Source organism: Anas acuta, chromosome 3, assembly GCF_963932015.1.
Source record: "Anas acuta chromosome 3, bAnaAcu1.1, whole genome shotgun sequence".
NCBI lineage: Eukaryota > Metazoa > Chordata > Aves > Anseriformes > Anatidae > Anas > Anas acuta.
Window position 1 is genome coordinate 64,507,931 of NC_088981.1, and position 24,739 is coordinate 64,532,669.

Below are 24,739 nucleotides of genomic sequence, written 5' to 3' on the forward strand. Positions count from 1 at the left end.
TGGGGCACCAATCCTAGAAAGACAGGCTGAGGGAGTTGGGTTGCTCAGCCTGGCAAGAAGGTGGTTCTGGGGAGATCCAGTGTCTAAAGGTAGCCTACAGAAAAGCTGGGGAGTTACTCTTTGTCAGGGAGTGTAGTGATAGGACAAGCAGTTTTAAACTAAAGAAGGGGAGTTTTAGATATCTGAATATCCCCTTCAGATAAGGGGATATTCAAAAGGAATTATTTACTATGAGGGTGATGAGGCACTGGAACAGGCTGTCCAGAGAAGTTGTGGATGCCCCATCCCTGGAAGTATTTCAGGCCAGATTGGATGAGGCTTTCAGCAACTTGGTTTAGTGGAAGGTGTCCCTGCCCATGGCAGGGGGGTTGGAAGTGGATGATCTTTAAGGTCTCCTTCAATCCAAACCATTCAATGGTTCTATGAATCCGTTATCCAAGAGAATACATTTAGTCATTTACTTAAGGCTAACATTTCTTTGATATTCCAGTCTTGAGCAACAGATGAAAAATACATAGGACTTTGATCTAACCTGGAAGAAATGTTCAGTGTTGAAATATTCTTAGTTTGAGAGCACTGAAAAGACCTAATAGAAATATTTGTCTCATTGGTAGCAAAATATTCATCCTCTTTTGTTTCATGTTTTAACTTTTCCTTAGACTGATTCTTTTCCTTTGGAATGTAAGGACAGGGCTCTTCTGGACTAGAATCTGAACAATAATGAACAATATTAGATCAACTTTATTCTGGGCATGAAATAGCAAAATAACATTGTTTTGATGTGTTTATTTAATATTTCATGTTTAAAAAAATCTATTTTATATCTGCTTTATATCTGCAAAAAGCAATCCAAAACATTTCCAAGATGCCAGACTTGAATACATATCTAATATATTTTAGTGAATGCTTGGTAAGATATTTAATATTCTTTGCTGCCTATGCAGTATATCATGGAAATCTCTTAATGGAGTAGCCATACCCTTGAAGAACATGAGAAATCAGGGTGCTTTAAGTTTTATAGAGTTTTTGTTTGCTTGGTTTTGTTTTTGGTTTTGTTTTTATGTCAACCATTGCATTTCTTTCTTCTGGCTACTTAGAACTGAGCATCTGGTAGTCACTAACACATGAAAAATGAATATCTTCTTACTCCAGCTGTTATCTTCTTTTACTAGAAATCTAAAAATATAAGAAAAGCCCAGTAGAAATACAATTTGTTGTCTAACTAAGGATGCAACAGGATTGACTTTAGAAATAATATTTGGACATATACTGTACTTGAGGCACTGTAAACCCTTCACCTATAAACCAACCCTAGCAAGTTCTAGCCCATCTTTCCTAGCCAATGTTCACTGAACCTCTGGTTTGAGCTAGCAGCTATTGGTCAGCAGTGACCTGTGAGGAGGCAGCTAAAAACTAATCCTTTGCATTCAAAGGATTTTTTTTTTTTCTCTTTTCATTCCATGTAAACTTTTACTTTTTACTTTTTTTTTTTAAATTATTATTATTATTTTATTTTTTACCAGTAGTGAACAATTTTTAAATGGTTTTCTCTAATAAAAGTGCAGGGGATACAGCAACTTCCCTCCAAAACGAATTCCCATTGCTCCCTGTTTTCACATTTCCTGTTGATATTTCCACTGTTGATATCTGCACTTCACTACAATCTGACTACAATACCTTAAAAAATTGTGTTTATCTACTCCTTTCTAGAGGCATTCCAAGCAATAAATGCAATGAAGTGTGTGTGACGGTACTGCTGCTTTACTTTCTCTAATGATTAGAAAGTGTGGTGCCAATCCTGATAGATTCAAATAAGTGATTTCTAACCTCTTTGAAGTCTTTCTTTACATCCACATAAGTCTGGTTGTGGAGTGCAGCTTGATGATATGCTCTACAACTCTAAACTTTAATGAGATCATGAAAAGTCTATTCCTCTTTGTAACTGACTTCTGTTAAGGCAAAGTGAAAACTAATGCATGCCATTTGAAATTGATTGATCCATTGCAGTTAGAGAGGAATATTACCCCTTTCTAGAGAGAAACATTTGGGAGAAAGCATCCACAACCACAAAAAAAAAAAAAAAAAAAAAAAAAAAAAAAAAGGTAGTCATATAATATCTATAAATTCACTCAGATTCTAAGAACAAAGAATGGTCACCAAAGATCAATGTGTATAGGGGGTAGGAGGAGAACCCTGTGATTTAGTCTTTAGACAGAGAAAATTAGTAGAATTATTTATATTCAGTTCTCAGATACCCCAAGACAGTTTCATCCAAGTGGTCTGTGCATATTTAAAGAAGAGACAGAAAGACAGATTACATATTTTTTATTTTGGACAAAATTTCAGCAGAAGTAAATCAATTCATGAACTCATTCTACCTTGGCGCAAAGAAAAGCATGTCAAGATGAAACCTTCAGCAATTTCCAAAACAGGTAAACTACCAAAATAATTAGTACAACTTTAAAAAGGAACTTTGTCGGTATCAGTATGCTCAGAGTCATAAGAACAATTTGATTTGTGGCTAACCTATGTGCTTAGGGATCTGCAATCCTGAGAGAAGGCTTTAAATTCAGTGCAAAGCCATGTGACTATTTTTGGAGGGAATTTTTCTATTTATAACAATACTCATGATTATTTTTTTTCCGTCTTTCCAAGCAAGTGTTGGAAAGCTACAACTATCTGTGGCACTGATGTGTGACATGGATATGTTAACAACACTACTCATCCACATTAAAGTTATAAAATTGTACTTTTCAGCTCTTTACAAGGAAAGCAGTAGATCCATAGGTTCCTTTGGTCCTGATATGCAAAGTGTTAAATGTTTCATTGCTAACCTGTATTTAACTCTTTGTGATAGAAGATCACCATGGCTTTGGACCGATGACTAGTGATGTTATAGCAAGTTTTTGTATGGAATTTTCTTGCTAGTCCCCATCACTGACCATCAGTGCTCCAGCACTTGATGCAGAATGCTAAATCATTCCTTCTAATGTAAATTTTCATTTGCCCATTTCTTTTATTTAGATTTCAATCTCCACTTTAGGCTCAAATTTCAAATATTGAGATGTCCATATCTTGCATTCTGAGTTTTTTTCCTTAAGGAGATATGACAGCGAGCATGGAGGTGAATGTGCTGAGTCTAAAATTAAAAGAGTGGGAAAACTGATGCATCTGTCTCATAAATTAGGCAAGCTATCAAACCAGCTAGAAGCCGGTAAGTGTGAAAAGATGGTGAAGGTCTCAAAGGACATATGGGATTACTGGGTCCATAATTTTCTTTGTGAAAAAGAGATAACCATGGAAACTGAAGGAACTGGTATTTTGGGGCTTGTGATCTTGGCCCTTGTTTGTATTCAGCCTTAACAGTCTCTGACTGTTATTAGAGATTCTGCAGATTCTGAAGAAACTATGGTCTCTTTATGAGAACATTGTAACAATAAAGATATCTGCAGTGCAGCTTCCAGCTCTTACCTGGTGCTGTTCTCATCCAGAAAGAAGCTATGTCAGTATTTGGTCCTGAAACAGTGTTATTACCCAAGTAATGCGAAATCTGCCCAGGTGAGGTAAAAAATAGTACCTGGAGATTCACAAGGGGAAATAAGGCCTGCAGCTGGTGTTGCCTGTATCTGGCAGATGTTGCAGTGGGAGTTTTGCTGGTAAAGAGTGTATGAAATTGATATATTCTGGCATATCTTCTGCCAACAAGAAAATTCTAGCTTAGGCTAACTATTGATGTAAGTAGAGCCATTCTGTGTTGTGCTGATCATCTTCTGTCTAAGCAACCATTCCTAATGTAATTGTACTACTTTCTTCTGATGGATCTTGCAGGACAAAGCAACCTATTGCTCTTCACCAACCTGTATATATGGGAAGTCATATGTTGTTTCCCATTCATAGTAAATAATGATATCAAGAGCTGTCTAGCTTGCTAAAAAAAAAAAAAAAAAAAAAAAAAAAAAAAAAAAAAAAAAAGCTGTTTTATAAATATTTATTAAAGGAAATATTTGTGTTCAAGTATGTATATGTCTGTTTTTGCAATAAAAAGGCAAATTCTTCTGCTGAAAAGTCATCAAGCATAGTGACAGTGGACTTTCTGACCTTCCAGACTATGGAGAACATTTCAAAATTTGTCAGGACATTAATCTGTGAAGTAGATGGATTTTACTGATAAAACCTGACTAAAGAACTGGCATTTTGGCTACAGACTAATTTCTAGCAGAAGTAGAATCATATCAGTCTGTTCACATCATGTATCATATTTTCTGCCATTCTTTTGGTATTTCTTTGAAGGATAGGGACAGGCAGCATTTCTGTACTGTGCTATGATACCTTCGCCCTTTTTTTTTCTTTCTTTTTTTTTTCTCCCTGAGAATGTTCTTGCTCCCTCTCCCTCTCTCTCTCTCTTTTTCAAAATCTGTGTGAGTTTCACAGCAGCTAAAGATTGAATAAGTGAAAAAGGTGCTTTGTTTCTGTTACCATTTTACCTTGGCCCATTAGGATCACAAGGGCTCTAACACTCTAACACTAGATTATCTTAAAAGGAATAGGTGGATAACAAGAAGTTCCAAATTCCACAGTTCCTTTGTCAAGTCAGAAATGATAAGAGAAAAATATGTGCCACTCTCTTCTTACATATACTAGTATATGATGTCCTTTTGGTTTTGCATTTTGGCATTCACGCTTTCTAAACATACTTTCTCATACAACCAAATCTAGTTCTATAGTTATGAGTTTAATGGCTACAAAACACTGGGCTTTCTCTCAACAGTGATCAGGTGTGAGCAGCAGTCATCTGTTGTAACAACCAGTAAAATTGCAATTGCCACTGGAATTCTTTTACTTTAATAACATATAATTAGGGTGGAGGAACAATATACCATATTATGTAGCTGTCAGAACACTCAGACACAGCATTTCTATCACCAATGGCTCATTCTGAACAGCCTCAAAATACGCTCTCTTATTCTCTGAAACATAACTATGGACAATATAAAGAACAAGCAATATATATATTTAATTTTGCCCTACTGGTTTTGAATGTAAAAATAGCAGCTTGATTTGAAAGGAAAACCTTTAGAAACTCTTTCAAGACTAAAGTGTTCATACAAATCATTGTGTTAATTATATATCCCAAAAAATATGCAAATAACCCTTTTAGTGGTGAATTAATCAATTTTAATCACTTGAAAAATAGCTTTTAAGTGGTTTTATTTTTTATAAAAATATGTCAAAGTATTTAAAATTCTCATGGTGAGCTTATATTTAATAATCCTGTTTTACTTCCTTTTAGTAGTGACAGATGAGTACTCCCTATGTTATTCTGGTGTTGAGCAACAGACACAGTGGGTGATTGCAGGTGTAAACTTCTTACACTAGGTTCCAGATTCTTGCAAAGGTTTATAAAATAATAGTTTAGATTTCACATCTTAGTGTTTCATTTTAGATGCCTTTGGCAAAACAGCCTAACTAAATGAGATGCATTCAAATGAGGTACTTGACCTCTTCCTTAAAAATGTGGACATAAATTGATGTCTAATCTGAAAGCACAAGAAAAAACAAATCTCAAATCAGCTCATGGGAATGCAGTTGGATAAGAACTTTTCATTTGTAAACTGTTTGACATACCCAGATCTGTTTACTGCTTGTCCCAAAGGTGTATATGTGTCAAATTACTCCTCTGGTGATTAGGAGGAATTAGGCTCTAACTGATTGAGTTGGATGAGCAAGAGCAAGAGCTCAATTCTAGGTAGTGAGATGACCAGGTCTTGATTCTCATGGTGCCTGCCCCCAGCTCAGCTGTAGCAGTACATCTGCTCTTTCAAGCACAGCTAGCCACAGACGTAGGAACCACATGCTGCTACTGTTCAAGCTGTGGCTATGTATACTTCCATGTCTGAACTACAGACCAAACTCTTGACTCCCCAAATTTCCCAATATTTTGACTTTTATGATTGACATAGCTAGAATCCTACATAACTAGCCAGTCATCACAAGACAATGTCCCTCAGAATGCATACTGAAAGTGCCAGCAGAAATGTTTGAGTCCTCTCAGCTCATAATTTAACAGCATGCTTTATCAAAAGCTCCAACCAGATGTTTAGGCAGAGCTGAAGCAAAGTAACACTTCCCTTGTGGATGTACAGTAACCAAACGCTTATGCAGTGGCTACATGAAACACATGGACATCTAGCCAAGCCCTAAATTAAAAATAAACATTTAAAAAAAAAAAAAAAGTTTAGTACAGAATTACTGTACAAAATTAATCTTAAAAAATCTCTGGAAATATAAGGGAGGTAGGGTGAGGTATTTTGCACACTAATGTTCATTTTCTTCATATCAGTAACAATGTTTAGGTACAGGGCTGACACTCTGTCAGTCTACTAGCTAACATTCTATTGATGAACTATATGACTTTGTACAGTATATTTGTAATGGTCCAGAGAAGTGTAAAACAAACTATTCACGAAATTTACAAAATGAAACTGAAATCTGAGAACCAACGTCCTGACACAGTTATGGAAATAAAATTCAATTTTGTGGCATGTACTATAAGAATATTCTAGCATTAACAAAAAAGGACAGGAAGGTTTACATATAAATGTAATAGAAATATTATATGTCCTTTTACATTAAGAATACTAAATAAAAAAGGACTAGACCTTTAAAATGTGTGTCTACTGTTTATTCATTCATTCATGTATTCCTTCCATAACCTAACTCAATTTGCTATTTTTTGTGTTTACTGAAAGACATTTAGTGAACTGTCTGAAAAAAAAATATAATAATAATAACTAAAAAAAATATTGGCAGTATAATCTTATAGTTATGCTTTCAATTAAATTCTTACGTTTACAATTATTGATTTCATATGCAATGCAAGTATAAATGCAATGCAAGTACATGATCTGCATTTTGTTTTTCAATTCCTAGCAGTTCTCACTTGCTTTAACTGAGATCTTTGACAACTAGAAGATTAGGCTCTAACTGATTGGGTTGGATGAGCAAGAGCAAGAGATTCTTTAGTGCAGGATCTCTCCAGTAATGCATGAGCAACAGGTGGTATAAAGCTTCTTCAGTCGATGCTGTAGGAGGAAATGAACTGCTTTCTTCAAAATATTATTTTTACATCATGCATGACTTTTGTCTGATTGATCACTCAGACAGCTATGCTTTTAATGGAGTGCATGATTTACTGTGCTGGTACTGTTTCATCGAGGAAGCAGCAGAATAGGAAAACAAGTTCCTTCATGAACTCCTTCTTCAAACAGAGCTGGATAATTACCCGAAATAATTTTCATAGCCAAGTATTCTTCATGTAACATCACACACATATCATGGGACATGGACATAGTGTGCCATAAATGAACTAAAATTTGTTTTTCATTGTTTATAATGCCTTTTATTTTTCCTCCAGTGATGATTCAATGCTGGTGTACAAGTGAAGACCATATTTTAGATGTACCTGGTCACATTACCACTGCCACAGCAGTGACACAGCATAATTTTTTTTTTAGGTAGCAGATTGTATGCAGTTTAGTTCCTTGAGCATTAGATATTGCTTTTCTTAAGGACTCCAGTTAAAATTTTGTAAGATCAATTTGTGCCTTCTTGAAAGAAGACTCACATTGTGCCAGACTGGCTAACTTATCCACACCACAGTGTGTGGTGGTTAAAATAAATAGTTCGTCAGAAATCTTTCTGAAATATTTTTGATCTATTTATATGAGATTCTATTCAGGAAGGAGCTCACATGCCTTTGCCTTATTCATCCCTGATCAAAAGGAATATTGTGAAGTAATTTGTAAATTGGGTTTTACACCTGAAGGTGGAGATCTGGTAATCTGGAGGAATCCTTTGCACTTAAGACTCAGAAATACTAATAAATGCTGGTGATGAAATCCTAACTGTCCAGCAATGAATGACACAGATGTTATTTTTGCAGATAACAGTCTTACAGCCCATGAAACATTAGTCATATATTTTAAATAATTCAAGAGTATATTAATATCTCTCAACTGCCTTGTACTTAAGAGTGACAGGTTGTGCGGTTGACCTCTTGGGGGGGGGGGGGGGGGGGGGGGGAAGGAAAAAAAAAAAAAGGAGAAAAAACAACAGGGGAAAAAAAAGAAAAGAGAAAATAAAGAGAGATTAAATATATATATATATATATATTCAAAACATGAGTTTACTTCAGCACCACCAGCTTTAAGTGCCCAATCTTCAACTCCTTTTGATTCAATGAAAGAGTTGATACAACTTGCATGGCCAGACAAGCCAAAAGATCTTTTTTTCTCCTCCTAATGTGAGTTGACGTAAGTTACTTATGAAGAAAAGAACATGAGTAAATTTATTTCCTGGTGACTGGTGTTAGGATGGAGTAGAAGAGCTGAGAAGGTTTCTCCGAGTGATTTAAAAAGACTGAGTATTTAGTCTGCCAGTAGCCTTTCCTGGTAACAGGCAGGGAACTTCTGTATCAAATGAAAGTTTCTTTTTAACAAAATGCACTGGTTTCATCTAATATTTATTTATTTATTTATTTATTTATTTATTTATTTATTTATTTATTTTCCTACTAGCTGTATGGTGCTGCATTTTGGACTTAGGGTGAGAAAAATGCTGATACCAGAGAGATGTTTCAGTCACTGCCAAGCAATGCTCACAGAACCAAGGCCTTTCCTGCTCCTGGTGCTGCCCAGCCAGCAAGGAGGCTGAGAGGGGACGTGGCCAGGACAGCTGGCCCAGGCTGCCCAAAGGGATGTCCCACACCATGTGGTGCTGTGCTGAACAGTTAATATGGCTGGCCAAGGTGGAAGGGACATTGCTTGGGGTCTGGCTAGGTGCTGGTCAGCAGGTGTTGAGCAAAAAAACAAATGTATTTTTTTGCTCAACGAAAACAAAAGGTGTTGAGCAGAAAACAAATGTACTGAGTGGGGTCGGAAGGACCCATTTGGCAAATGCTGTTAAGGAGGGGGAATGGGACTGTATCGCTGCTTGTGTCATGCACCTCCCACTGCCTGATGTCTTCTGCCTCTCTGCATTACCTCCCCCAGGACTGCACAGCACCCAAATTTCAATTGGGCAGGTCTTTGCATTATGGTGGACATAAATGGGATTGTGAACACCAGCTTGAATTTTGTGTTGTGTGAGAAGTGCACATGCTGGTTAGTTGTTCTTCTGGTCCTGCTTTTGTGCTTTTGATGTGTTGCTGTTGTTGCTACTGCAGCTGGAGCAGAGGGTTGCTTTTCTCACCCGTCATGCTCTGTTTCTTGGCTGTAGAAGAGAAAATATTTTTTGTTGTTACTCTTCAATGTAGTAAATAAGAGTACTGTTACATCTGCCTTCTGCAGAAAGTAAGTAAAACCCTGGTTACCTTCACTCTCTAAAACAAACAAAAAAAACACCTCCCCTCTCAATTGTCTGTTACCTAAGTAACAAGAAACACAGCCTCTCCTTGTTCGTCATCAGGCAGCACTGTGAGATGGAGTGGAATTTGAATATCTAGGCTATGGTTGTTTCACAAAACCTTTCACCAGGCACACAGAAGAGCATATGTCCTGGTAACCAAGGAACTCAAAGGAACAGCAGCTGGTCAGAGGGAAAAATCTGTAAGGTGCCAGGGATCCAAAATGGGATTTTATGGCCAAATACTTACTTCAAATGATGTCTATGAATTTAAAGTGCACAAGTATATATATAGTTATTTTCAAGAGCCATAAAATGATCTGAAGTGAAAACCTATATACTGGAGGCTAAATCCCCTTTATGGAGAAACTATCCCTGTCTGGGCTGTTTTAGGGTGGCACTTCACCCTGCAGGGACCAGCTGCCAGCAGCTCCTTGGCAGCTGCAGCCTGTGCCAGCTGTACCAGGGTAGCCCACAATTTCCTCAGGCCCTGGGAATGCAGTCGGGAGCTTCCAAAAGTCCCCAGTGTCCTTGCCTTGCTGTCTGAGCCCTGGGGACGCAGCTGAGGACCTTCTGCTCTGTGTCTCTGGGGTAATACTTTTATTTTCATTTAAACTGCATTTGGAAAGAGAAATGGTTTGATTGTCCCTTTTGGATCATTGCATTCCTCTGTATTCAGTCTGTCCTTTTCTACTATTTCAGGGAATCAGGGGGAGGAGCAAGGGAGATACAGCAATTCTATTTGGTATCTGCTTTACAAACAAATATTCTATACAAATCACATTAGAAAGTTGACTTTGGACATATGTTGGAGCTTGGACAGGAATCTCTTGTGATTGACAGTAACAAATGTTGACATACTATTCAAGGAAAATTAGTATGTATCTGCTATGATGAGGGGTAAAAACGTTATTGCTTATTTCCCCTTTTAAAAGAACCTGTATTTTTTAGACATAATTTTTTTCAATGTACTTGCAGCTGACAGCACTGACAAGGTTGAATTTACTAATTCATATCTTCTAATCATACTCTGTAAACAGGCTAAATTGCCTAATGGAGAAGCTCCTTGTTTTGATTTTCTTTTTAAATAATTATAATAGTAATAATGAAATGGGTTCTTCATCTGCAATTCTGACTTTGATCTGCCCAATATTGTAGCTTGAATGAGGGAGAAAGAAGAAACACAAAATAAATTATAGCTATTGTTGAAACAAACATATTTTTTCCTTTAAAATACAACATTTTCATAAATCTGGTTGATGTCAGGCAATGTCTTTCCTATGGCTGATAATTGCCAAAAATTTTGTTCTCCTTTCTTCTTTATTCACCTCTCTGCATACTTGTGACAAATAACAGATGCCAGTATTCCTTGAGTATTTTGCATCACAGGTTTTTGTACTGCTGCGTGGGGGGACTGTCTTTGAGGCACACAAAACGTTAAACCCAGCAGCAGCCTTTCACATTTCAGGAGTCAAATAATTATTTTCAGTTGGACATAGTTGTCAATCCACTGCCAGGAGCGTATATCTATCCTATCTGTGGAAATGCACAGCTCAACCAGGTTCTCCTATCCCAAGGAAAACAATGACTTTGGAATAGCAGAAAAAAATGTAGTAAATAAAAGCACAGGAGACACATACTGTCTGCAGGATATTCTTACAATTTTACAATCATACAATCTTACAGACATATAATCTGTATCAGACATAGGGGGGACATCCTGGAGAAGAAGTCCTTCTTTGCAGGAGAGTACTAAGACATATATACTATTGTTTGGGCCCATTACCACACTGCTGTTTTATTTCAGTGCTTAGCCTGCAAGTTTGTTCTTATTCACTGCACTCAGATCTTCAATGTCTCCTCTCAGAAGAGATAGGAAAGAACTAAAATCCAGATGGTCCTGAGATTTTGACTGGAGTTATTTATGAGGGAAATCCTTTGCTAATGTGGCTGAGGGAAGTCTCTTCAAGTCTGTTTGTCTAAGAATGTGCAGTACATAACATAACCACATAACATAACACAGCAAACAACATAAAACAATCAGAAGAGGAAGTCACTACATGAAAATAAGATGATATTGCCCATTGGTTGTGGAAGTCAGACTGAGCAAATAGTTTTGAGCAACCCTGATAAGGTTGATATTAGTGAAGATACTTGGAGCTCTAGTTTTTCTTTTAAACAAAACAACTTGCTTTTAAACAAAAAATTGAAAAAGCAGTTATTTAAAAATTAAAGTTACCTATTCTCAAGAAAAATAAATAAAGAAAATAAGGAAAGGAAAGGAAAGGAAAGGAAAGGAAAGGAAAGGAAAGGAAAGGAAAGGAAAGGAAAGGAAAGGAAAGGAAAGGAAAGGAAAGGAAAGGAAAGGAAAGGAAAGGAAAGGAAAGGAAAGGAAAGGAAAGGAAAGGAAAGGAAAGGAAAGGAAAGGAAAGGAAAGGAAAGGAAAGGAAAGGAAAGGAAAGGAAAGGAAAGGAAAGGAAAGGAAAGGAAAGGAAAGGAAAGGAAAGGAAAGGAAAGGAAAGGAAAGGAATCAGAAGGCATGCAGTCATCTTTCTCCAAAAGAGTATTTTTGACCAGGCAGTACACCAAGCTCATTAGAATATTAGAACAGTTCTCACTCAACATTTCTGACTGAAGTAATTCATATTATGATAGAGCCAACCCACATCTCTACTAACTTGTTGGCTACTGCTGTGTTCTTAATACGATTAACCTTGAATGTAGCTTTTCCTGAAGAAAAATACCTTTAAAGTGGCTTTTTGTTTTAGCATCTTGAAAAGGGTCAGATATGTCTTCCTAGATATTTTTTCTAAGAAAATAAGTATTTTTTTCTAAGAAAATTTCCAAGATGCAGAAATAAAGCCGCAACTATTGTTATAACATCATACTCATTAAGAATAGAAATAATAAAGTAGATTAAAGGAAAAGACAAAGTGCTAATGTTCATCCAAATGCATCTACGTTGACATGCTGAATAGATGCCCTCCCTGAACTTAGCTCATAGTAACACAGTGCAGCCAGAACAAAGAAAACTGAAACCACACTCCTAAATGAGGATGGCTACTTTAGCCTAATTTCCCTCCACTGTCTCTCTTCTTAGACCAATATCTTGTAATATTCTTGTTTCCTTCTTGTTGTTATATTATTATATTACAACAATATTCTTGTTGTAATATTCAAGCAGTTTTATAAATGGTGGGCCCTTTTGGATGTTAGAAATGGTTCAATATTCAATCACACACCCAGACTGAAGTTTTTTGTAGACATCAGTGATTTTGTAGTATAATGTCTAAATTGGGAGTATTGTCTATGTTGAAGCAGAATACTCAGCATCACAGATATTTTAGCCTGTACCTGCTGACTTTCTACCATGTAGCTCTGGAGAAATTTCTTTCTGTGAAACCTATGAAAAGTCTCTATGAAATGTCTCTTAATGAGCTTGGAGCGCCAAGGTGATGTGACTCCAGGGTGTTTGCCAGCTGTCCCCCACCAAAGGATGATTTCAATCCAGACCATTCTGCCTACAGAGACAGGGCTTCATAAGTGTTCTGCATTTATCTGTCAGTAGTTCAAATTAAATGTAGGGCAGGTCTACCACAGAGTTCAAGTAACTGTCTCCTACACATTAAAAAAGGAATTGTTTAAAGGTACTATGTATGCAGCTTTCTCATTGAAAAATGATGCAAACTGATTTATCAGATTGTTTAAATTTTATGATTTATGATAATGTTTAAACATGTGGCCAGATTTAATCTATATCAGATGTCATATCTAAATCTTATTTTTTTTCTGTGTCTGTACTTTGGGTGTACTTTAGTATATTAAAAATAAGTCTAATTTGGTCATCTTGATTCCAAAAATCTAGTAACGGCTATTCATGAAAGGAAAACAGTTATTTCAGAATTTTGTTAACAGTCCATATAAGGTAACAACTACATCTGATCAGGAATTCAAGAGCATCAGAATCTAAATTTGTGCTCCTATTCACACTGAAAAACACAGGGTCTTACCACCAGAGATGAAAGAAAGTCTCACCTGTAAGTAACAGGATTCTTAAACAAAACAAACAAAATAAAACAGCAAAACACAGAACAACAACAAACAGCTGATGTGCCGCACAAATATTAGTATTTAGTAACACTTAGTATTAGTATTAGTAACACTTGAATCCTCTATTTGCTTCTGCATTTACCTATACTATTCACCAGATTTGGTACCATTCACCCTCTCCCTAGCTTTATACTTTCATCCTATATTTAGTTCTTATCAGTTGATTGCTGAATATTTCTGATAACAACATGCTACCAGGATTTATCAGATATGAGATATATGGGAAGTAAGGTTAAGTATCCTTTCTTTGACCCTGCTGTGTTGCTGAGCGTGCACTGAGATATAAATTCTTTTTTTTTTTTTTTTCCTTGGTTTGACTTTTTAGGACTGAACTCTGAGAATTCCTCAGTAGCGTATTAGAAGACAAACTCAAATATTGTTCTGCATTTTCTTTTTGAGGTTTACTCAGTTTCTCAAATGCTTCCCTGAATCAGTATGAAAGTCTCCTCTCATCATTCCCTAATTCAATGTGATGTATTGTCTTCCTCTATTTCCTTTTTAATAATATCAGTGTGGCAACCCAGGAATCATCTGCTACTTTGACTATATGAACAACACAACTTTTTCCAACCTAGGTTATTAAGTATGTTTCTGATTCTGTAATTCATCTAAAAGAATGAATCTGTAAACTAGTAAACCTCGGACTATTCCAAAAATTAAAAAAAAATATTGATTTTCTTTGATTCTTTAGTTAGGACTCTCACTGAAATGTACATTATCTGAGATCAAGACAAATGGCAGACATCTGTGGCAGCATACTTCTCTTACTTCTCCCCTGCTCATAAGTGTTATTTTTTTCTCTACCCAGGCAGCTATAAACAGAAGCTTCCTTTTATTTTCTTTGACACAGACTTGGGTTTTGCACAAATCTCATGTGAGGATTAACCTGCTGTTATAACATCCCTCCATCACCACTGAACCTGAGACCTGACCCTGGGACAGTTCTTTTACCATGTAGCCTCTGTGAGGGAGTACCTATGGATAACTTGGGCCAAGAGCATTTTCTTCTTGTGCCTGAGACATGAAAGGAAGAAAATAAGGAGAAATTGTGTGATTCCAGGTTTGGATATTACCTTTAAGAAACAAAGGAGTTTCATATTTTCCATTTTTGTTTAAAAATGGTTTAAAATTTGAACAAGGAGGGAGAAAGAGTATTTTACAAAAGGAGATGTCATATCGAGTTATGCAGGTTTAGATCAGGTTCAATATGTAGGCTAGGTCAGGTAATTAAACTTTTCTTTGTGTGATGAAAAGCTATACAGATTTTTTGCTGTGCTTCTGCATAATGTGGATTTCACAGATTAGCATAGAAGAAACTCCTAAACTTGAGCTAAACTTCAGATCTTAACAAAATTTTTAACAACTCCTAAGCTTAATTTTGAGGATTTCTCTTGTTCAGCTTCCTAAAGAAGAAAAAGAAGAAATATAATTTTTTCTATAATTTTCAGATGGTGATGTTTATGGTTCATGTCACACACAAAACCAGAACTTTATTTACATTCATTCTGTGTTTTTTTTGTTGTTGTTGTTGTTGTTGTTTTGTTTTGTTTTGTTTTTCCAGTGTTGTATTTATTGGAGATTATTAATACAGTCATTATCTCCAATAAATATGACACCCAGCTTCCTTGACTTTGATCCCCTTAGAGGCAGCAATCATATAACTTCCAATACTATTGCCGAGAGCTATACTTTTGTGCTTATGACAGCTTTAGCCTGCTTCCAGAGTGAACGTTTTTCATCTAAGCAGTTCTCTTTCTGACCACTGGGCTGATGTTGTGTAAAATTGATTTCCAGCTGGATTCTCTCACTTCCTCTGCTCTTATATTTTGGTTTGAGAATATCAGCTTATGATTGAGAGGTGAGCAAAAAGTAGCAGCAAAGGAAGTAAGGCATGGAGGCGAGAGGGCAGGTGGTAGGAGCTGAAATGGAATCAGTGAGGGACAGATAACATATACAGTTGTACAAAGTGTATATGCCTGGATATATTCCACATTCTCAGGATCTTGGTACATAAAACAAAGACAAAATTCGGTATGAACGTTTTCCCCAGTTCTCTCTTCTTGCATACCCTAACTGAGCCTTTATTATTTTATTTCATTTGAATGGTAATACAAGTGGAAGCAATCCTGAATTAACAATAGCTTCTCAATCATAATCAATTGAATAATCAATTAGCTCTGTGCTTGGTGTATTCAGCTGAGGAAATATTCTTCACATCTCATGCAAGTAGTATATCTGTCGAAATACAAGTGATCCAAAATATTTAATTGTTCATGTAAAATGGAACTGCTCCAGCAGAAGAAAGAGAAATGATTAAGAATGACAAGGTCTTTGCTCCTATGCCATGTATCCTAGTACACTTTACTAACCACTGAACTATTGTGAGTTGCTGTTCTGGTGATGTGAATGTGATTCCACAGAACATTTAGGTGTTCAGAAGAAAAAAAAAAAAAAAAAAAAAACTTGTTGAAGGAATATGTTATTGTCTAGAATCTTTTAATCAGCCTTAGTGAGGAGGATTTTCTGAAGGACAGTCTAAGACAGTCTAAGCGGTAAGGGAAGACGAGGAGGATGATCACAAAAGCACTGAATAGCAGGCATCAAGTAATCAAAACTTTGTGTAAAAAAATGTGGCCAGGAGAGCTGAAGAAGAAAGAGGATAGAGCAGTGACTCTAAACTTTGTCTAGCAAATGACTAATGTTTTCAGACATGTGACAACTCTGAAGCATTTCGGAGCAAAAGGAAGAGAAAAATCCCGATGATGACTGTAAACCTCTGTTCAGTTCAGTGTGCCTTCACTTCTGCATCTTGTGCACTGGATAAGCAGATTCCTTTCCTTATATTTTGCCACAGAGCCAGGTGCTTATATCTCCTGGTGGGAAGATGAGAAGTGCAAATGCCAGCCCGTGTAGCAAAGAAGAGCTGACTATAGGTTCCTAGTAAGAACTGTTTAAGCTGGTTTCTGATTTCATGTGACTATGACATTTATGTAGAGGCGTGCTGGCTTGAGGTCATTTTTCTGCTAATTTCACTTTCAAGCTCTTGCCCACATACATAATTTCACAGCTGTGAAATTGTAAGCAATGCAATGAATATGTTTCTTTTTTTTTTTTTTAACTATTCTTATTTAAATTGTTAATATTGTATTCCTTTAAATTGTTTTTAAAAGTCTATATATTTTCAGCATTATAAAAACTTGCTTAAATTTAGTTCAGAAAATCTGTGATTGTAATATTTTCTCTGAATCAGACCTCTGAAAAATCTATCCTGTTTAATACTTTTGCATATTACCTTAATGAATTTGCAGCATATAGGCTATTTATACTCTCAATGTTGTTCTGTGATACTTAGATGAACTTCACAGGTATGCGCATAATGATGACAGCAAATCAAGAGAGGTCCAAAAAATGAAAAACAGAAAAGTTACCGATTTCATAGGTTTAAAGTAGTGTCTTTATTGGCTCTGTGACTGTGACTAAGAATCAAAGTGTAGAAAATCACTTAAATTTACCCTCCCCCTTAGGCAGCAGTAAGCTTCATAGGACCTTCCCCAAACCAAATAAGGCCAGGAAGAATGTGCTAAGCGCTAAGTGAGCTAAGAATAAAGTTGAGCTAGGGTGGATAAGGTTTCTTTGAACTCTATATTTCATGTTTCCTGACATACCCCCCCCAAAGACCTGTAATTATGTTAGCAAGGCTGCAGGAGCGTTAAACAGCTTTTTCCCGGTTCTTTTGCTTTTTGCTGCCCTTCTATGCCTTCCTGTCCTGATTAGAAATGGTTCTTTTTATTTTGTGTTTGTCATGTGCATGGTTCTTAGGATATTAGAGAAAACATGCTGAAGACTAACTGTGAGGCATGGCTATTTTTATTAGAAGCTGATACTTTAGACTGAGCTTTAAGTATTGCCTCTGGAAGGCCTGAGGTTGCTTGGGGAAGGCAGGAGTCTCTAGAGGAAAGAGAAAGTTCAGAGAGGCACAAAAGAAGAAGGAACAAAATTAGAAAAAGCAGAGGACCTCCCTCGTGCTCATTCTGAAGCTCCTGTAAAATCCAGAAACCCAGAAGTATTATCTAATCTGCCAGAGTACATATTGACCTTTTTAACAGAGTAATTCTTACCATCATCATCATCATCATGGCTGAGACTGCAGCAGAAGGTACAGTAACTATTTTTGAATATAATTAACCAAAAATGATATGTACTTTGACAGTGTAACTGAGCTGGTGTGTCAATATGATTTATTGTTCTTAGAATACAACAGTTTCACTCTGGGATCATTTAATCTGTTTATTGGTTTGTTTTCTTTTCTTTCCTATCTTTTTTTTTTTCTTTTCTTTCTTTTTTTTTTTTTTTTCCTTTTTCCCCTTTTTCAGTCCTGTACTCAAAGTTTTTACCAGTTACAGAAGCAAAATCTCTGTGCACCTCTAAAAATAGCATTAGTCTCATATGCAGAGCAGCTCCATTGGAGTTGTACATGAAGGGGGAAAGCCTGGATGCCAGGTGTTTCCACCCTACCCTTATTCAAGTAAACTTCTAAAAGAGTTGGTGAAACTTGTGTTGAAATAAGTATGCTTGAACTAGTCATGAAAGAATGAAAGTAAATTGTATTAACCAGTAAAAGCATATCCAAAAATATGAATATTTCATGTACTTTAATATTTCCTGACCATTCATATTTAAATAATATTTTAGATGCGTAGCAATATTTTATCAACTACAATGAGACAGGGTCTATATTTAAAATGCAACCTTCTTTAATATTGATTTTTTTTAGTTGAATTTCATCCTTTTTTTATTTTTCCCAAGTGTAAATTACTCCGCTATTTATCTATTTAATCTATTATATTTATCTATTAACTATTTAATAATTAAATAATTAAAATAAACAAACAAAATCTAAAGGATTTTAAAACAGTCTTCTTAGAGTTATTTTTGTTCTACTTGTCAAGTTTATGTGCATTTCAGTGTATGAAAGTTGTACTTTTCATCTTCCTTTTTTTTTTATTACTAATATTTGTAAGAGGATGTGCATTAAGCAATATTAGAGAGTGAACCAAATTAAATTCTAAATGATTAATGTTTAGACTATGTCAAACTGCATAATTCTTGCCTGATATCTGGTTAACCACAGCAAGGAGATAATGCGGGGATGTTTTTATGGTAACCAATTGAATGGATCTATAAACTGTTTCTGGCTGCAAATACCGCCAAAACAGGTTGCTCAGCATGACAGCCCTAGTCTGAATGGTTTAGTAGTTTATTTGGATAACCTTAACAAGATATGTTGGAAACATTGGTTACTTTGTAGGTGTTACCAGGATATCTGTGAAATTGTATTTGCTTTCCAAAATGTGTTCATTAACAACTTCAGTGTTAGAGGAGTGGTATGGAAATACTTATGAGGTACTTCAGGTGAAACAAAGCAAAAAATATCAAGACTTTTTGTTTGAAATTAATAGGAAACATAAAAAACTTTTCATTCTGTAACTGACTTTTCAATCCTTTAGCTAATCAAAGAAAGAAGATAAAAGGCCCCTAAAATAAAGATAAAACACAGGGTCTGAAAATGTTTTTATAGTGCTTACAGGTGTTTCTTAGCCGTTGCAGTGTGTGTCTGTTTTGTTTTTGTCTGTGTAAAGCAGTAGAGTTCAAGTGACAAGGGGCATCAGTCAGTTCCACAGTACCTGACCTTCAGAAGGACAGGTAAATTAACCAAAGAATAGTTTATTTTTATTTTTATTTATTTATTTATATATATATATATTTGGACTTTGACTGGATGATTTTTAAACTTGATCCATGAGATGGAAATTTTACTCATGGCAGAAAAGTAAGAATTAGCCTGGGGCTAATGTTTCACTGCAGTTTATTTTCCTCTGGGGCTACTGCTGGCAATCAGAAGGCAGTCTAAAAGTTCAGGTCTAAACTTCAGCAACTTATGGTTTGGACAAATAAAAATAAATTAAAATTAAAATTCATCTTGCTTCATACAATGCCTTATTTATTAATTTATCTATCTATTTAGTTATTTATTTTCATGCTACATTCCAGTCTATAATTTGCAGAGATCTTAATGACTTTACTAGGTTTAAACTGCTTGTTCCACATTGTCTGTATTCTTATTTCTTTTTTATGCTGTCAGCCACATCTCAGCTAGAGTGACAGGCTCTTTGCCCCCCAGGGTACCACACCAAGATGCTGACATGAGAACAGCATGGCATGGCAGCAACATGGCTCAGCCATGTGGCCAACATGGCTGCTGGTTTAGGGGGATGGTCTAGCCATGGCAGACTTATACCTTTGCTGCACATCTCAGGAATCTTATTCTGACAGCCCACAACAATACCATGTTCTATGGTAGGCAGATGCATGGATCTGATGGGGTGGTCTTTCAGGTCAATATCACTATAATGACAATGACACAAAAGAGTTTAAAAATATAGCCACCAAGCAATGACTATTTGAATTGAAAGTCGCATAAGGAGATATGTGAGGACAGCAGTTTATAAATGTCCTGAGAAAGCTGGCAGGACCTAGGTCTCCTGCTGGTAAAAATTTAGGAGAAGATTCCAAAGGATTATCTTCAGCATCCTCATATTACATGTAACTGCAACCACGGAATTACACTATTAAAATGTGGAAATCCTTAAAACAGGATACAGAAGAAAGCTCAGTAGTGTTAGTAAGTACTTTGACTTTGCAACACTCTCAGGAAATTTATTTACTACTATTATTTTGGCTGCTACTGAGAATTCTGTAAATGTCAGGAACTTTGCCGTGACCACTTAGGAGCTTGCCTAGAAAGCCACATGTATCTTAACTATTCTACTCTGCTGTGTTTATGAATATAAGGATTGGACTGGACTCCATGGCACATGCAGTTAGACCTGCCACCACTGAAATATGAACACAAAAACCTGGCATCTCTGAGAAATGGCTTCTACCAATGTACAGCTTAATCTGTATGTGCACAATAGCTGCAGCAGCTGCCTTATAATTGGTCCTTTCTAGCCCAATCTACAGCAGGTCACAGAGCAAGGCTGGTGGCTGTCCCCTGGCATTTTATCCTCCCACACACGGAAGAATGAGCAGAGACTTAGAAGCATGCAGAGCCACTACCTGCTGCAATGCACCAGAGATTGTGCACTGATCTAATACAGGGAGGTGAGAAGAGCAGAAAGACAAGGTTTCTCTGCCAGCTGTTTGTCTGCCACAACTTATTTCCCCAGTGGAGCAAGAGAGAAGCACACATCGAACAGAAATGTGACAATGAGTCACAGTTTGGTCCTTATTTTGTTGCTGAGAGCTATGCAACTAAGCATTTCCTCTTTCTTGGAGCAGGCTGCGAGGAGACAGGCAAGCCCTGAGGCTACATGCCTCATCAGTGACAAACTCCAAATTAGCTTCTGGGTTTCAGTTCTTTTCTCCAGCTGTTTGATATCTATGGAAAGTTTAAAGATGTAAAATGTTTCAAAAGGCAGATTTAATATGATCTGTATGCTCGATGATTAATATACATGAAAGCTGATAATGTATGAGAAATAACACACAAGAGCCAGAGGGTAAAATCATAAAGGCTTCATGAGTGCAATGGCCAGAAGCTAACAGCAGTCTTCAGTAGGTAAAAAGTTTAGCAAAGTCACAATACCAGCAAGAAAGAGATAGGTGTTTCTCATGGTAATTCATGAATTACCGCTGACTACAAAAAGAGCCAACATGAATACATTAGGCTAGATTATTCATTTTAATGGCTAAAGTGAGGTGAGATTTTTCCTAGTCTTTGGTTAGACTGTTAGTTAAACATTGTGTTAGGAGATTTCTATAGAATTTATTTCTAATAAGAGAATTTCCAGTATCAAAAGGTATCACCTCTTTTCTGGCTTCAAGTGTTGATGAGGAAGCAGATAGCATACCTTTTGCTGGTGGTGAAGGAAAAATGGACAATTTTGGCAATGATTTTTTTTGAAGAAGTCAGTCTGCTCTCTCTCAAAAGAACCAGGCAAACTCAACAGCTGGAAACAAAAAGTCATAAAATCTAGGAAAGCCTGTAAAAAAAAGTAAAACTTCTGTGGTAACTGAAGTTATAAATTCTCATTAAAATTCTACAAAACTTACATTTCTCCCTGCCTATGTCATGGACTCCTGAGCTGGTTGGTTTGGCTTACAGCCAGAGTACATTCTTGTAATCTGCTGAGTCAAACACAAATGTGACCAAATTTATTAACCTAAATATTGGGTTTAATAATTAGTGGGCATTGTTAGGCACAATATCTATGCGTGCTTACTTGGTACAGAGAAACTCAAATATATCTTTATCTTAGGTACCTTATGCTGATTCCAAAATGAAACAAATGGAACCAGTCAGATTCTCAAAAGTGCCAATCAGGTAGCTAATCCTAGGAAAAAAAAAAAAAAAAAAAAAATCTAGTCTTTAAATGTGTTCAGTACTTTGTCTATAATGTAAACACCAAGTAATATTCACACTGTTTTTTCTGCCAAAATTAAGCCTTCAAAATCTGAGCTTTGCTCTGGAAAGCAGAGGTTAGTTTAGGTTAAAACACATTTCATAGTGCAAGTCAGGCATCAGTGCAGGACACAGAGGACAGAGAAACCAGAGTTGCCCCCTTTGAGGAAGGTCAGCTGCTTGTGGGAATGGAGAAGCTTTCCTTTTTTGTTTTGATGCTAACATTGGCTGGTTTCTGCTCTGTTTAAGCAGATTGAACTAGTGCTCATTTTACCGGCTTAAATGATATTTAAAGCAATAGAGGGTGGATTGTCTTTTATATCACCAATTTTAATCGTGATTTAAATCAGCAAACAAGAAACCTGGTTTTGAAAACAGCAATTTTAATCTTATTTTTTCATATGTTGTCCAGGAATAAAGAATGGAAAACAGAGACTGATTCCTAGATTACTAGTTCTGGTCACTCTATACAGCTTTTCTCATAACTCTGTGCCTTTTACTCTTAGAGGGAAAGAGAACATAAATATTTATCTATTAAACAGATCTATACTTAAGGAGACATTTAACCATGTTCTTAATCTTTACTTTTATTGTTTGTTTTTTTGTTTGTTTTAATGACAGAAAATGTTAAATTTCTTTCTTACTAAATAATGGTTTTATTTTTACTTGTGATATCCATCAAGCTTCATTATGATGGAAGTTGGAATTCAATTATAATGGTACAAACCTCGAATTTTAAAACTATTTATTTGTGTACTATAAATATATATTATATATTATATACTATACATTATACATTACATATTACATATTACATATTATAGATAAGCTAAATGTTTTATTAAACAAATATAGTATTATTTGTAATTTAGTTTCCAGCCACTGAATCCTACAAGAATATATGATAGAGCTCATTTTCTTTCACACAATATTTATTCAAAAATTAGAGAAAGAAAACTTTTTTTTTTTTAACTAGTTACTTTTTTTTTTTAACTTAGAATAAGATAATAATTGAATTTAAACAGTTAAATAAACTGAAATGAAGAAGAAGTTCTTTGTATTTACAAAAAAGTAATATTCTCAAATAAAGAGAGTAGCTTTATTTGGCTCTGGTCTGCTTAGCTAGTGATTTACAGCAGCCCAGTGATTTATTTAACCTTATTCACAGCTTTGATCACAGGTTTGATCATAGCTTTGCATTTAACTAAAATGTTACCATTTTACCATATGTTACCATAATTCCTTACCACAGGTTTCCTTAATTTCATATTTTATTTTTAAAAATATTTAAGGAAAACTTCAGTTTGTGATTCAGAAAGAACTAACTCTTATATTCCCTTTCTTCTCAGAGTTCAGAATCATTTGAGTAGGGCTTGTAAAAAGAACTATTGCATACGAATACTGAAATGTCTTCAGTAGTTGCAGATGAATAGATAGTTGTAAAACAGCAAACAATGGTTCCATATTCTAAGATCAGACTGGTATACGGGAACACGATGTAGATAATGGGATCTGAACTGTAAAGTCAACACACCTAAAGACTTAAAGCTATGGACAGCTGGCTATACTTCCAGTCCATTTAATCCTACTGTCATGTTCTTTTGGCAGCTTTAAACATTTTCATTTGAAATTATTATTTCATATTTTAGTCTTAGCCCTGTGTCTTTATATAAATCGTTGGTGCATTGAGACATGACTGTTCAGGCTTTAGATCCTTAAGTGGGAATTTGTTTAAGCAGCAGGTGGTCAAAAGGGAGCAGTAAGATTTAGGATCTAGATTCATTCCTAATAAGTGTCTACAGTGCAGTTGCTTTATGTAAATAAGTCTACTTCAGGAATTACACAACAAGTACTTAGCTACAAGGTATTTGACTAATATTAGAGAGAAAATGACACTAAATGACATTGCCACCATGCCTTGTCCCATATTCCATTCCTTTCTTCATAGCCTCTAATACATTTTTTTTTCTTCTCTGTAATAGAGTTTTAATTTTTCTCTTTCTCATTTCCTATCTTTTCTAAGATCCAGTATATAATACTTCAGGCAATATGCAGGTGATGTAAATCTGTTCCCTTCTGTAATCGGAAGAGCATAGTAAAGCATACAGTAAGCAACTACATTATTCTTCAGACTCATTAGATTTTGAGGAAAAGAGATGAGCTAACAAAACAGTAACCTTGTAGCTCCCTCTACCTCACTACGTAAGGTAGAGAGGCAGAGGAGGTTAAGTAGCCTCCTTTTCTTGCTGTTGTTGTTTTGTTTGTTTGTTTTCTTTTGCCTATTTTCCTTTTTTTTTTTTTTTTTTTTTTTTAATTCAAAACTGTCTCCTATACATTTCAGTCAAATTAGTTCAGTTTCTCAGATCATGGTCAGTGCTGGGTTTTGCTCTAAGAAATCAGATTGAAAAAGCTGCTGTTTTAAGCCCTGAATAAGCCCCAGTTGAGTCCTTGTGGCTGAGTTGGGCTTTTTTTAGAATCAGTCTTACAGCACAGAGTTTGTCTCTGGCCTGAAACTTCTGCTCAGTGCCATGCAAAGGTATTTTCCATAAGAAAGGAAGATATAAAATGCCAAGCATTGAAAAACTTTCTCACTGGAGAAGTATCCTCTTTCTATCTCTAAAGATAGTTTAAAAAAATCCTTTACAAATATGTAATGAGTAAAACCTGTTACTCCCTGTACATGCTTATGTTCTCACAACTTCAAAAGCACCTCTGTACCTTTGCCTGGAGTCAAATTGTCAAAGGTACAATGAATCTAAGTCT

General features: G+C 35.8%; 1 protein-coding gene across 24 annotated transcripts in view; it reads left to right on the plus strand.

Annotated features, from left to right (window-relative positions):
* Positions 1-9,838: 9,838 nt before the first annotated feature.
* TRDN (triadin) overlaps positions 9,839-24,739 on the plus strand; it is a 238,733-nt gene continuing 223,832 nt past the window's right edge. For 20 of the 24 annotated variants that reach the window (XM_068677554.1, XM_068677541.1, XM_068677543.1 and 17 more), the window contains exon 1: positions 17,172-17,668. In XM_068677554.1, coding sequence (XP_068533655.1) covers positions 17,647-17,668 — 22 coding nt within the window. In that variant the 5' untranslated portion in view covers positions 17,172-17,646. Of the gene's footprint in view, positions 9,994-17,170; positions 17,669-24,739 lie in introns of those variants that run through there. The other 4 variants (XM_068677564.1, XM_068677566.1, XM_068677565.1 and 1 more) reach the window with 2 other exon arrangements.